Source organism: Bombus pyrosoma, linkage group LG10 (assembly GCF_014825855.1).
Source record: "Bombus pyrosoma isolate SC7728 linkage group LG10, ASM1482585v1, whole genome shotgun sequence".
NCBI lineage: Eukaryota > Metazoa > Arthropoda > Insecta > Hymenoptera > Apidae > Bombus > Bombus pyrosoma.
The window spans coordinates 255,249-269,328 of record NC_057779.1 but is presented as its reverse complement, the minus strand read 5'-3'; the positions used below and the strand labels follow the sequence as shown (position 1 = coordinate 269,328).

The window sequence follows — 14,080 nt, the reverse complement described above, 5'->3', positions numbered from 1 at the left end:
TGATATCGTTAACAATAGAAACAAACAATAAATTAGGGGATTTCAATTTGAAATAGAAACTTATTATTTTGAAATTTTTATTTTAATAGTATATACACATGTTTCAATAAAACAATTTTATCTACAGCAATCTGTATTTAAAACAACCCGACTTACTATTTGTAAGGATGATTCTTCATTTTTGAAATTCGAAAGAGATGCTATATACCTACTTTCTAATTAACGAATTAAAATGGTACATTGATTTGCACAATTACAAAATTTAAAATTTGGTAATTCATTTTCATTTTTGTTTGATTTACTGATTGTATAAACTGCGGGCTTCATTCAAAGACAAATAAATGAGACGAACAAGTTAATTAATAACATATTTGAATAATTTCGTAATAAATATATAAAAGAATTTAACAGATATATATATTGAACGTTGTAGTATTCGTATTTTATACAGAGATATATCAAAGAATAACAATTTGAGTCAAGATTTTTATTATATTTTTGTTGAGTCACATTTTTAATACATAACCAGTGTATAAAACAGTTTATTAAGGTAAGTTAGGTATATTCTGCCTGAAATACATAAAATTAAATAAAAATGGACATATTATACAGTGTTTATATAAAAATATTTCTAAATAAAGAAATTACTATAATTTTAGATATTATTATTAATTAAATGAATATATATGAAATGCATCGTCATATATATGAACAATTTAATTTTTCCGATTACTCTTTAATTTTATTTTAATTCGTTCGTCGTTGGCAGTGTTATATAAAATTAATTATGGTCATACAGTCTTTCTTGATACGTATCTGTGATTAGTTATGTCAACTTGTTTTTTTTTTATTTAATATGAAATAGATATGTTACATGAACATAAATCTAGAAAATTTTTTTTTAACAGATTCTAATGAAGTACAAAAATTAATTTCATCTAATATTTTTAGACAAAGAAAACCTGTACTTAATATATTTCATAAATTTGTTATCGATTATCAGTAATCTTGATCATTTCGCTTGATAGTAGATATAAATTTCCAGTAGAGTACTAAAAAATCCAATAACACAGAGGAATTAAACTAAAAATAAAGTAACGATACTTTTAGGATAACTGACCGTATGTTATCTTAACCGCTCCACTTTTCCTCGCCGATTTGTTATCAGTGGAAATAGATCGAGTTAGTTACGTTTGAGTTCTACAGCTAAACACTGTAATTTTCATTGTAATCTAAACATTAATAATCGATTGATTTAATTGAATTGGAATTTTATGGAAATTCTGACTGCTATATTTTTTCTTTATAAATCTTTTTATAATATAGATATAGGGTCTGTAGATCGCTAAGATTCTTCTACTGAAAATTTTTACCAAATTCAAATTATCGTCGATCACCTGTAAATTTGTACTTTCTATATCTGTTTTGGTTAGTCGTGGTTATAATGGTATTGTGTAACGAACTGTTTTCATTTCTTCGATATAGATAATTACCAATAAAAAATATAAGTTGCATATTTTTCTAAATATTCGAAAATTACTCCTTTCTTAAAGTTATTTAAAAACTTGATCACTTGTTTGGTGTTCAAGATAATTTTAAAAAATTGGACATGATTGAACTTCACTACTCGTTTATGTTTATATGATATAATAGGAAAAATATATTCTTTTCCTAAAAAAATATACTTTGTTGCTAATAAATAATACTGACCTTGTAAAATTTCGAAAGCAAGTTTGGGAAAAATTTATATTTTATCTTTGCACGTCGCATTATATTTCCTCCTTCTAATAGAAGGAGATACTTTATACATTTTTATATTATTCTTAAGTTACATTTTTTTCTTTAAATGCAAAGAATTTAGTCTTCAAAAGTCATAAAAAAACGTATTTTTATGATATTAATAATTTTTTGAGCATTTTTCTGAAATTTCAGGCAAAATTATTTACTTAAAACTATCATTGATATACAAAATACTCTCTTTAATTTTTATTTATCTATACTTAGAAGTGTTTCGATTAATTTACTTATATTTCTTCTATTCTACAAAGATTCAATTAGATGTATGTTACTTTCCAATAGAAACTGCAATTCAGTGGAACAAATTTTTTGCAACATATGATTTCATTAAGATTAAGGAACTTACTTTTACGTAGTAACTCACGCTTTAACGGTTTATGAATAATTATATATGCATATTATAGAATTAAGATTCGACAGATAAAGAAAATTAACCAAAAGTGTTAAATAAATAAAGTATCTTTATAGATTTTTCGTATAAAACTTCAAAATAGAGAACTGATATGTAACATAATTGTACATCAGAGATCAGTGCGCAGTGTCCCTAGACTGCCCTTACTAGATGCTTTCGTGCTAACGCTTTCGCGGGATTCGGATCGATTTTCAGGAATCTTACTATCCGTTAAACTGCCGAACCCCGATGAATATTGACTTCTCGAGAGAGGTCTTTTCGGTGCCATAGCTACTAGCGGGATCCCTATTTTACTTTCCAAGTGAGTTCCGTTTTCGCTTGATCTGAAGGACTCTTCGCCTTCTTCGGTTTGCTGTTCAGCGTTTAGTTCGTATCGATCAATCAGTGATTTTACACCTTTCGCGGAAGCACGCGAAACAGGAACATCTACTATTGGTATACCAACTTCATTGAAATCTCCTTTCTTCTGTACTTCAGCGTCTTGCCTCTTTCTCGAAAATTTGAAACTGCTGGTTTCCGAAGAACCATCTATGTGTTTCGCTTGTTTCGGATCTACGTAGTTATCCGGATTAGGAAATTCACGTCTAAAGAGCGAGCTTTTCGCGGAAGAGCTGCGATCGCTGGTATAAACAGTATCGTAGTCCTTCCCCATAATACGTTTCCGCGATCTTGGCTCCACGCTGCTTAAATCACTTTCTACATCGGAATCGAGATTCAACGGCGTGTATGCTATCCTTGGACTCGATTTTTTTTTACTTTCTTCGTCGCTAGAACTTAATTCGTCCTCCGACTTTAAGTTTCGAATCATCGACCTTCGATTTTGCGTCGTTTGATTCAGCGACGATTTTGAGTCCGTTCGACGATCTCCAGGACCGATGGGACCATACTTCAGCGTTGTTTCCTCACTCTTTTCTTCCTCTTCTTCCTCATTCTTCTTCGACAGACTTTCATTTAGGGACCTCGTTGATATCTTCAATTCCTCGTCCGCGATATCTACTCGAACTGGCATGTCATCTAAAAAAGGATGGTTTTAATTTAATCGTTCCACTTCTTAGTAAAGATAAAAGTTGTATCAATACGACATTTCATTCACGATTTTTCTAACACTGCTATTATTTCTTTCTTCATTGGGGTCTTTGAAATTTACGAAGTTCACGATAATATATTTTCAGACGTATGACTAACTAATCAATCATTGAAATTCTTCTTGCATTTCTGACTTTCGTAACATGCTTCTATGTTTATTTCTTCCAGAAGTGTTTATGCATTATTTCACGGCTTGTTTAATTGATTAATTACGACACGATAAAAATATCGTTACATACGAAAGATAGATCAGGTAACATTGAATCGATATAATTTAATTAAAATTATATATACAAAGAAAAATTCTGTTCCGTAATATTTAATCATAATATGTAAGAGTTTTGGAATATTTTTCTGAACAATCACGGCTTTAGGTTAAATACATATTGAATTATAGTAGACTTGCGTTAAACGGCAGTTATTCTTGACTTCAGTTGAAACTTTCTCTAAGTTTAATTACTAAATACTTGAGAAGGCCGGTGTTTTACAAATCTCGGTTGCCAATGTACTTACTATCATGGTCAGGTTTAGTCTCTTCCTCTTGTTGACTAGACGCAACGTCAGGATTGCGCATCAATTTTCTCAATTCAGTCGCTGCTGCTGGTTCTTCGTCTTTCTGAATATAAAGCTCTAAGTCTCTGCAGAAGAACCACACTAGGGTTTTCAATATGACAGACAGAGCTAATAGTGAACCTGTCATGTAGCACAGATAGTTGCCAAGCTTCAAGCCATCATGGAGATGGCACACAGATGTTTGAGTTCCCCAATGTCGGCACGTTAAATTTGCAATCACATCGTAAAGAATTTTTCCGGGAATATTTGCAAGTATAGCCAAGCACGACATCCAGAAGCCTATGCTGATAGCCTTGTCCTGCGCGTTGACTGATCTCAAGATTATCAATATATCTCCCACGAAAGTTGATGCAATTAATATGCACGTCAACAGACTTCCGGACTAAAGGAGAGAAAACTATCATTGACCAAATTATAATCGTTGTTACGTAACTATGTTAAAGAGCTAAATTTATGAAATCCTAGGGTTTCGAAATTTAGAAAATTAGAAATTGTAATTTAGAAAAGGAGATGAACAAAAAAAAAAAGATGTGAGAAATTGGAAAGATATATAACATTTCAAGGAATAGCCTTGATACTTGCCTCGAAAAGTATCCAATTATTTTGACAACTAGTAGAAGTGCAAGGTCCATCGATCACTTCCACCCCCATTCCTATCTCTTCTTCTATGCAGCTGCAACCACTGTAAATTGTTACGCCATTTATAAGTTTGGAAGAAGTGCATCCAGCGTGACAAGGACTATAAAAGACGAAGGTGCCTTTGCTATCGCAGACTGGACGAAAATCAGCGTCATACGAACAGCCACAATTTCTGTTACAATACTTCAACAGGACGAGACTAAGAAAAAAATATATACTGAATAATAATGGCTAAAATGATTATTGAATTTTCTATTTCATTTACTGATGATGTACTTACGATCCGTTTCTAGTGGTACCAACAATAGGCTTTTTCTCACAAGTTGAGGCAGACAATGAGAAAATAATTACAGATGCTAAAAGTACGACGATGATACTATAACCAATGATACACTTAGCACCAGGTTTCGCCTTCGAAATAACTAGGCCAGAAACGATTACGATCAAGGCGACTAGAATAGGTTTCAAGATATCTGAAAATAGGTAATACGTTAACTTAGTCATATCTCGAAATTGTATCTCAAAATTATACTGAGATGTAATTCGTATCCTACTTAATATTAATCTTGACGAAGCTGGATCCTCGAAGCCGAGTAACATCCCACTTGGCTTCGGTACGTGAAATCTTGATTGCGCAATGAGATTTTCAAAACTAATAAAATGCACAATCGCCATAACGTAAAGACTACAAGAAACGACTTGGAAAATCAAAGTTTTATTAATGAACAGTCTACCGACCGATGGCCAGAAATTGGAATTACCAACTTTTCGGCTAACCAATCTGCGAGATGTTCGGTTTTGATTGTTGGAACTATGTAGCAACGAGGCAGCAGCTTTTTCGACAACCTAGTGGAAGAAATATGGTTTTATAGATACGTGTTTAGTATTATTAAACAGGCAAAAATGATTAGATAATCACCTCAGATGGTAACATTTGAGGGAACCATGAGAGAAGCAAACCAGGAATTATGAGTAGTATCGTTAGAATTGGTAACCCTAACCACCATGCGCCGATTTGTTCTCTGTAGGACTTTATCAAGCTCAAAGTCATTGCGTCGACTCTGTATGAATAAAAATTTTCACAAAGCATTGAATTATATATTTTGCGTAAGTTATATCAGTATTTTAAATTTTGATTTATTAACGCTATAACTTTGGATGTCGTTATTTTGGCTTTTATCAGAACATTGGTGCTCAATAACTTTCAATATTTCTTTTAGAATGTCATATATGCAGAAGTTTATAGTAGTATCTGCTCGTAAAAGGTTATAAAATAATCGAATTTGTATAAATTACAATGAAACATAAGTAATACATTTCATTTATAATTTATATTTGAATGAATTTTCATTAATTCTATGAACATTTGAAGTCGTTATTTCTTTCTAATTGTATGTTAGTTTACTATTTATAGAATTTTAAATAAATCTATATACTATTTATAGAATTTTAAATATATAAATCAGAAATTTAGCTCACCTGAGACAAATCCACGCCAAGATAGATCCTAGAAGAATACCGAAAATCTTCGCAGCAATGAGAACACCAATGAAAGCAGCTATGTGTTTTTTCTTTGTATTATCGTCTAAATAGGATATACCCAACGCAAAGTACGCAATGTTCGCAATACCAGATATAATTTGTACAACAAAGATCATTGAAAATGTGAAATAACAGGGCTCACTCTCTTTTGCAACAATCCTAGAAGAAGCGTCGAAACACAGATCTCGACTATCATCTGTAAAAGGATATGTTAAAAGTTATACTTCTCTTCTTTCATTATGTAATACATCAATATTCTATTACTATGTCTAAATTATAATTTATAATCACGACAAGAAGAACAGATTTAGAAAAATTGTGTGTCCACCGAAACTTCAATGCTTCTTATTCTATTAACTGACACAAGAAATTAATTGTATTTGTAAATGTATAAGAAAATGAATTTACTCACGAATACATAAGTCTATTGATAGCGATTGAATAAGAAATGTATTATTAATATGTATTATTCACCTGCGTATATCGACATATGTGTCATGTTTTCGGTTTCTTCGATAACTTTGGTCTGATGCGTCAGATGAGGAATTATCATAATAAAATACGAAATGCTTTGCAAAAGAACTATACCGCCAATCCATGCAGCTCTATGAATTCTATCACCCCAATATGCAACGACTACCCCAAGAAGGAAAGGCGTTAAATCAGATATTATAAGTACCCATTCTGCAACATTTAAGGATGGTAATTAGTGATTATTATCTTCAAATTTCTGTCTTAACGTCCGTACTAAAAATACTTTTGAAACTCTATTTCACAGAATTATGGTACAATATACCAAAGCCGATAAAAATCTTCGTCATAATTACGAATAGACTAATAGAATTCATTTACAGTAAATTTAATAGAACAAAAATGCATAGAATGCACAAGATATAAAATATATAAAATATTCAAAATTGTATACTCTTTGTAATGTCTAAGAGATGAAATGAATCTCGACTTAGGTTCCATCTCTTTAATTATATTTAGAAACATATGAATTTGAACAAATATCTGAAATCTAGTGGCGGAAAGCATTTGTACGATGATAGCAATTTTAGGAATACATGCCCATTACATAAGGATCAAATTGAAATCTTCTTCCGATCGTAGGTCCTGCTATGAAAAGATACGCGTAAGCAGCGGCTTGAATCAAACCAACCCATGAGAGTAAGCCAACGAAAAGTCGGCGAGTTGCAAATTTTGCTAATTTCGGACATGGTAGTAATCCACAACCGCAATCTATCGACTGACTCGGTATCGGATTAGCTGGACCAGCAAGGCCACCCTCCACTTCTGATCGCATCACTTCTTGAAGATGTATAGTCATTCCTTTAAAATAAGATCAACTGATAAAGTATTTGCAGTGTTTTTACGTTTCTTCTGTTTACATTATAAATAAAGTTGGTCACGCTACATAAAGAAAATATACATATATTTATTACTGAATTTTTAAATCTCTGCTAATGTTGAAATACCACTTTTAATTTTCCTTGCAAACACACACGATAACATGTTTGTGTTAATATTCCTTCAAAATAGATAGATATTAAATTTGCCGATTGGATATAACAAATATAATAAATATCTATATTGTACTGTACTAGCAGAATTAAAATATTTCATACTTCAGTAGGTTTTGAAGACTATTAAAGCAATATTGAATTACATAATTTACGCTTTGTAATATAATAAATATTAAACAAAAGTAATACAACGAGTAATTCTAAGCGTAAAAACATGAGAATATTTCGTTCGTATTTCGTCACTTTTGATGGGCTAATGATTAATTCTGCTATTATCTACATATATATATATATGTGTGTAACACTAGTTGTAATTCAATTAGCAATGTATTTCACGTGTCTAGCGATTTATGTGTCACGATGAATCACCTGATGACGTCTCTTAGAACCCGTAGTTTAATTTTTACTGAGATTCTCTGTACCGGAGAATCGTCATATTCGGCATAATCAGCATTTTACATATAAATTATTTATCGTTTACGACGCGTATATCAAAAACTAGTTCAGTTTTATTGATCATTTCAGTAGCCTTTGTTAACTTACTTCTGTGAGAAGTCGATCGATCAACAACTTCTATTTTTACGCACTGATGAACACGCCGATTTCTGTATCGATGTAACCACGAAAACTCGATGTGCAATCACATGTTGGCATCAATCACAACTGGGTTTCGAGTCGTTTTATCACGTTCGATTGCACGGTTTGTTTCGTTTCACGAAAACGGGTTAATAAAGCGCAAACCTACTAACGTGAGACCAGAGGCGAGGCACTTTTAGTCGACGCACGTTATCTTATTACAGATACGCTGCTCAGATATCTTTCGATAAAGGTAGAGTGTAATATACGCATGTGCTACAATAGGAGACGGTAATACTCGTACCTCGAATCAGACAAGAAAAATATTTATGAGATGCGCATGTCGATCGTCGGTTAAGCGATAATTCATAAACTCAATATTTAAATGGGTGAACGATGTAGGTAATAGATAAAAATCTTATTGATGAAAATCTTTATCTGCACAATTACGAGCTCGCACGTACAATATTTAGTAGTCTTATTACATGATTGGAGAAGTTGCATTGTGAAATATCATTCATTGATTGAGCAATTTTCTGACAAATTAACGATGAATCGTACGTAATTCTTCGATAATCACGTTACTTATAACGTGGATTTAGTTTCTGATTGAAAATAAACGGATTAAGTAGGTTGTTTTTTTCATATTTTTCATCTTATTTTAATTAGAATTATTTTTCAATTAATCGTGCAGATCAAATAGATGGTTCAGAACACAAATATATCTGAATTTGATTTTATTTCCTTAACCATAATTATTATATCAAATGGTATAAATCATTGCAAACTTCGTACGTCTTGGCAACATGTTTTCAATTTTTTTACATAAAATGTGTCTCACTGCGAATAATTCAATATCTCTCTGGTAATAATCACGGTTTACAGATATTTATATCCTAAAGCATATGTTTTACTTGCTTAGTTCTTAGAACATATGATAACTCTGCGAATTAAAGATAACATAGTTATCAGCTCTTAAGATTATTAAAGAATTTAGAAACTGTAAGACCTTCTTCGATACACCAATCAATAGAAAGAATTAAGGAAAGTAAACTTTAAATACAATCAATTTAAATAGTTTTTTATATAGGTAGATTAATATATGCCGAAATAAAAAGATGGCTGATAATAAAGGTCAATACACATCGCTACATCTAATTCCTTTACGTTACTTATAGACACGTACAACTTTTCATTACTGGAAAGTTTGAAATTAATTCATTTCTTGGGATGAATACATTAACATAAACTTGCATATTTAAAATGGTATAAAAATGAACGAACGTTTAATTAATCACCGAAACCCTACAATATCTGGAATTCTTGGGACATGGAGGATATCAACGCCATCAATTCCGGTGTTTGTGGTGCCTGGGAACGAAAAATCTTCGTTATAGAACGTATTCGTTCAATTTGGTATTCCGGGTTGCCTGAAACAGCGAGTTGGCAAGGAGAATCCCGAAACTGTCCAATTTCGAAAATGGCATCGGCCGGTTCCACGAGCTTGGCCAAGCTCTAGCGCTTCCAGAAAGGAGTTAGCACGCTTAAGCACACTTAAGTCGCTGCCATAAGAAAATGACGAATGCCAATTAGCATATGAAAAGCTTCCCTCGTTCGCCAGTTCGGTTGGTCGAGCTGTGCTCGACTCTTCGAGGGCTGTTCCTTCGTTCGGGATGCTTGGCAGGGCGATCACGTTTTTGAATATTAAGGGCAGGATTACACCGAGGGCTTAACGCGCAAAATTTAGTCCGGCGGAGCCAGAAACGAAAAGAAATCACCCTTAAGACCCCAGCGTAACGGAGGAATAGGAGACGCCAGAAAATCGGCAAGAGGACCGACCAGGGATATACGGCCCTTCCAACTTCTCGACCTTCTCGTCAGCCGCGTTATGCATCATTTTCTTAGCCAATGGCACTCTTTTCTAATGATAAATGAATCTGTCTGCTGCTGAAATGGGAATCGGACCGGCCTCTAGCACGCTACAAAAAAAATGAATGGTAAAATTTCATGGAATTCTCGCTTTGAGAGATAATTGAAATCGTTTAACGATGAAACTACCAAATATCATTTCGAACTTGTGAAAATGATAGGTTACAGATCTTTTATTTCTTTAGCCATTAAATTACCTCCTTTCTTCTTTCTAGGGTAGTTTCTTAAACGAGAACTTTTCTAATCGTGGAATTAAGAGTTAATCATGACAGATTTGGTATGTACAGACATAAGGGTATAAAGTAAAATATGCAAAGTAATTACTATCTAAGAGATTGGCAATTCGAACGACGAACTCTGTTACCAAGTTAGAAGTATGCAGGTGCTTTCGACAAAAGTAATGCCAATTTTTATTGATGCTAATCACTATGTCACGGGTTGTATGTATCTGTTTACTATAACACAGAATATATAATACAGAAAGAACACAAAAAGTAGATCATTTCGTTAATTTACCCTTTCATGAATTTGTGATATATTAATTGACAATTTCAAAGGATTTCATCGTACGTAGAAAAATTGTGAATAACTTGTTATTGTCATGGTAATTATCATGGCTTATAAAAGATTTCATTTCATTCAAATAAAACAGTCGTCATTTATTTGGCAACATACATAAGTATCCAAAATAAATATCGTTTTAGCGACACCGAAGAATAAATAAAAGCAACTGCACGTTTGAAACAATAGTAAAATTCAATTTGCCAGATAAGTACGAAGAGGGATAAATGTTATAAAGTTGCATCAGATAACTGGTGTACGTATGCTTGGAGTTCTGGATGGATGCTCATCAAGGAGCCATATACGGTAATATGCTCGTTCATAACGATCGCACAACGCTCCAAGTATTATAACTGAAATATAGAAATGTATTTATATACACGCGTATGTAAGTACATCTATAGATATCTCACACAGGAGGATGCAGGCTTTCCATTAGCGGAGTAAGTGACCACCGCTCGCATTTTCTTTGATGTTGGTTAATTTACTAATAACATCGTTCCACGGTTACTCTTCGTCCACCCTCTAAATATTTGTATCGCCAACATATCGACTTGTCCTCGTGTAATTAAGCTACATTATTATTTGAGTGGAAGCAGCCGGGAAAAAGACCCGCGACGTCGCCAAACTTCAACTCCTCCCAAAATGAACTTTCCATCAACCATACTGCTAAACTACCGCAGATGAGTTTCTACCCTATGTATGCAAACTAACATAAGCCAGGGAAATATGTGTGATTACTGGAAGCTATTGATTTGTTTAAAGAAATCGATATTATTCACACAGTAATTTAGTACCAAATAAATCGAATATTTAACAAAGGTTCATAAGAACGGTGTTAGTTAATTCTACCATACAGTTATGTGCAATACAGTGATGTTTGGTCAGATAGATCTTTTACTTTATGTTCACAAGAGTCATTTTAATTAACAACAAGAATGAAGACATGACAAATAAAAGAAAACGTTTTATAAAATAGACGTGACGATCATAGTGGAAAATTGCATTTTCGTAAAATCAATCGCCAGAAAAACTATATTACATAACAACACGACTTAAAAATAAGCTCAACCCAACAAAGTGGCGAATAAAAATTTATCAATAACAAGTGGAACGTATATCTTAAGCGAAACAAAGATATTATACATACAGGGAGAAACGTTTTAGGAGTTCTTTGAACATTTCACAACTTCCTTACGCGCATCTAACCGAGAACTTTCTGAAAGCATAATCTTGAACGATCAGCGTAAGATGAAAAAAAAAGGATAGGAAAAAGAAAGACTATCGAGGAGGGTTGAAAATCACGAACGGCCGTCTCAAAACTGGAGAGGGGCAGAACTAGAGGAGGGATCGCCAGTTCGGCGATCTTAGCAGAGGATTACGTAGAATTAAATCCTGGTCGGGGGCGTGCCCCCGTAACACTTAATTTTTCCCCCGATTTTTTAATCTCCCGGTAAATATCGTCCCACTCTGTCCCCCTTTTCCCAGCCAGTCGGCCGTTCACGTCTTCTGCGCTCTCTCTTACCATCGTCAAAGGAGAACCCATTTAAAAACCTCATCAATGCTTAAGCCCCCGCGCTACCATAGGAACTAATCCCTCCTATTTTAACGCAGGACGAAGGTGAGAGAAGGAACGAAGCGGGAAAGAAGAAGAGAAGCAGCGGTACGCGCTTTTAAAAGTAAGACTCCGCCTTTATTAGTAGATACAACAGTTTTATTTCCACCGAAAAAAGGCAAAGGAGGCAAAAGAGAGATCCCACGTATCGGGTCTCTCGTTGTTTCTTTCTTCTTTCCACTTCCATCGAGTTCTTAACTCGAACGAGGCCCCCGTCTTCGAGAAACGAGCTTACCCAATGCTACGACCTTTCAGACACGCCTAATTGGCAGCCTCTGTCAACCGGGCAAAAAACTGGTAACACGTCGCCTCTAAAACTTTAACGATCACGTAATCGATATATCCTTCATAATATCGTTTTCACGGCTTTCGACTTTCATTTAGGTGATCAAACCTTTTACCTTGTATATATAGAGATAGTTCTGCAGCAACTAAAATTCAATTTCGTAGGAAATGTAGCCAATTAACGATGTACATGTGCCATACCGAAGATATGCATATTTCGATTTTATGGTTACTAAAGTTATATTAAAGTATTGAATCACGTTTGTCACAGCGTTTCAAAGCGTTATGCGTCTAAAATGGATATATGCTCCGAAAGAGTTACATGCACCGGTTCAGTTCTAATCTATTCCAAACCAAAGTGATCTTTCCAGTCAGTTTCGCTATTCTACTCTACATAGGTATCTCAATATCTTATCTACATATTCTATTCTATTCTACATAGATATCTCAATATCTTATATATACAGTTTAGTAACGTTAAAAAAGACTGTAAATGTTACGAGCAGCAGATTTCTCGGACGTCGCAAATATTCGAGCTGGTACATTTCTTTGAAAACATATTTGTTGAAAACATTTTTCACGAGCATCGAGCTTTGGCCGAGCTCGTGATACGCGGACGAAACAAGCTCGCGTCGCGACTGTAATACGCTTTAAACTGTTAATAGAGTATCGTGGACCGTGTTTGGCTGCGGTTGAATCTCAAGTGTTGGGCTAACATTCATGATGAAATTAATCTGGAGCGGCCGATCGGGGGTAGTGTAGCCGTCGGTTAAAAAGCTCCTGGTTTTCGTCGGTGGACCATCCCATAGGTTTGTCCCCTTCTCGTTGACCTCGACCCTTCCACGGGATTCATTCAAATACGAACGCGGTTGTTGCCGCTGTATTCACGTGTGTAAATGTCCGTCTGCGACTCTAACTTTGACCGGTGATCACTTGTGGCAAGAGTCCACTGACAATATACCGTGCGTGTTGTTGCACGCTTAAATATATTCGTTGATTTTTATCGTTTTACTCTGCGATTTTGTGCGCTTTATCAAAAGAAACATACGGATTGCGGAATATATTTCTAACATACGGAATTCGGTGTTGTGTTTGCTCTGTTCGGCCGAAATTGTTGAGTACAACAAATCAAAGTAATCGTTGAATGTCTATCGATTCGAATCTTTTTCTCTTTTTTCTTATTCCACGTTTTGAATCGTTCAATATCAACCCTGATCAATCCTTTCGATACTTGATAATACGGAGCTATACTACATTTGACTGCTACATGGATGCTCGTACCGACAATTTGACTACATCAATTCATCCTTTGAAGTTTATGGTATAATAACCTCAGTTTCTTTCTCTTTGTTCGCCGTTTGCTTTTTTAAAGGAAATACGACGCAAGGTTTTCCATAAAAGCACTGATGAGATAACAGTCTTCGACCTAACGAAACCATGGCAGGGGTGAAAGACGAGCGCTTAACATGACAATAGCCACTCAGGGAAACTCACACCACTCGCCTACAACGTATTCCCATCGGACTCAATGCAAAGGTG

At 34.2% G+C, this 14,080-nt stretch overlaps 1 protein-coding gene across 1 annotated transcript; it reads right to left on the bottom strand.

Moving 5' to 3' along the window:
- Positions 1-112: 112 nt before the first annotated feature.
- LOC122571571 (solute carrier organic anion transporter family member 1A5) lies at positions 113-8,348 on the bottom strand. The gene is made up of 10 exons (XM_043735496.1): positions 8,119-8,348; positions 7,121-7,381; positions 6,524-6,733; positions 5,987-6,245; positions 5,427-5,568; positions 5,062-5,353; positions 4,788-4,980; positions 4,451-4,706; positions 3,809-4,250; positions 113-3,223 (listed from the first exon to the last, which is right to left on the bottom strand). The coding sequence occupies exons 2-10, from the start codon at positions 7,377-7,379 to the stop codon at positions 2,319-2,321; spliced, it is 2,958 nt and encodes a 985-aa protein (XP_043591431.1). The 5' UTR covers positions 7,380-7,381; positions 8,119-8,348; the 3' UTR covers positions 113-2,318.
- Between the last annotated feature and the right edge of the window lie 5,732 nt (positions 8,349-14,080).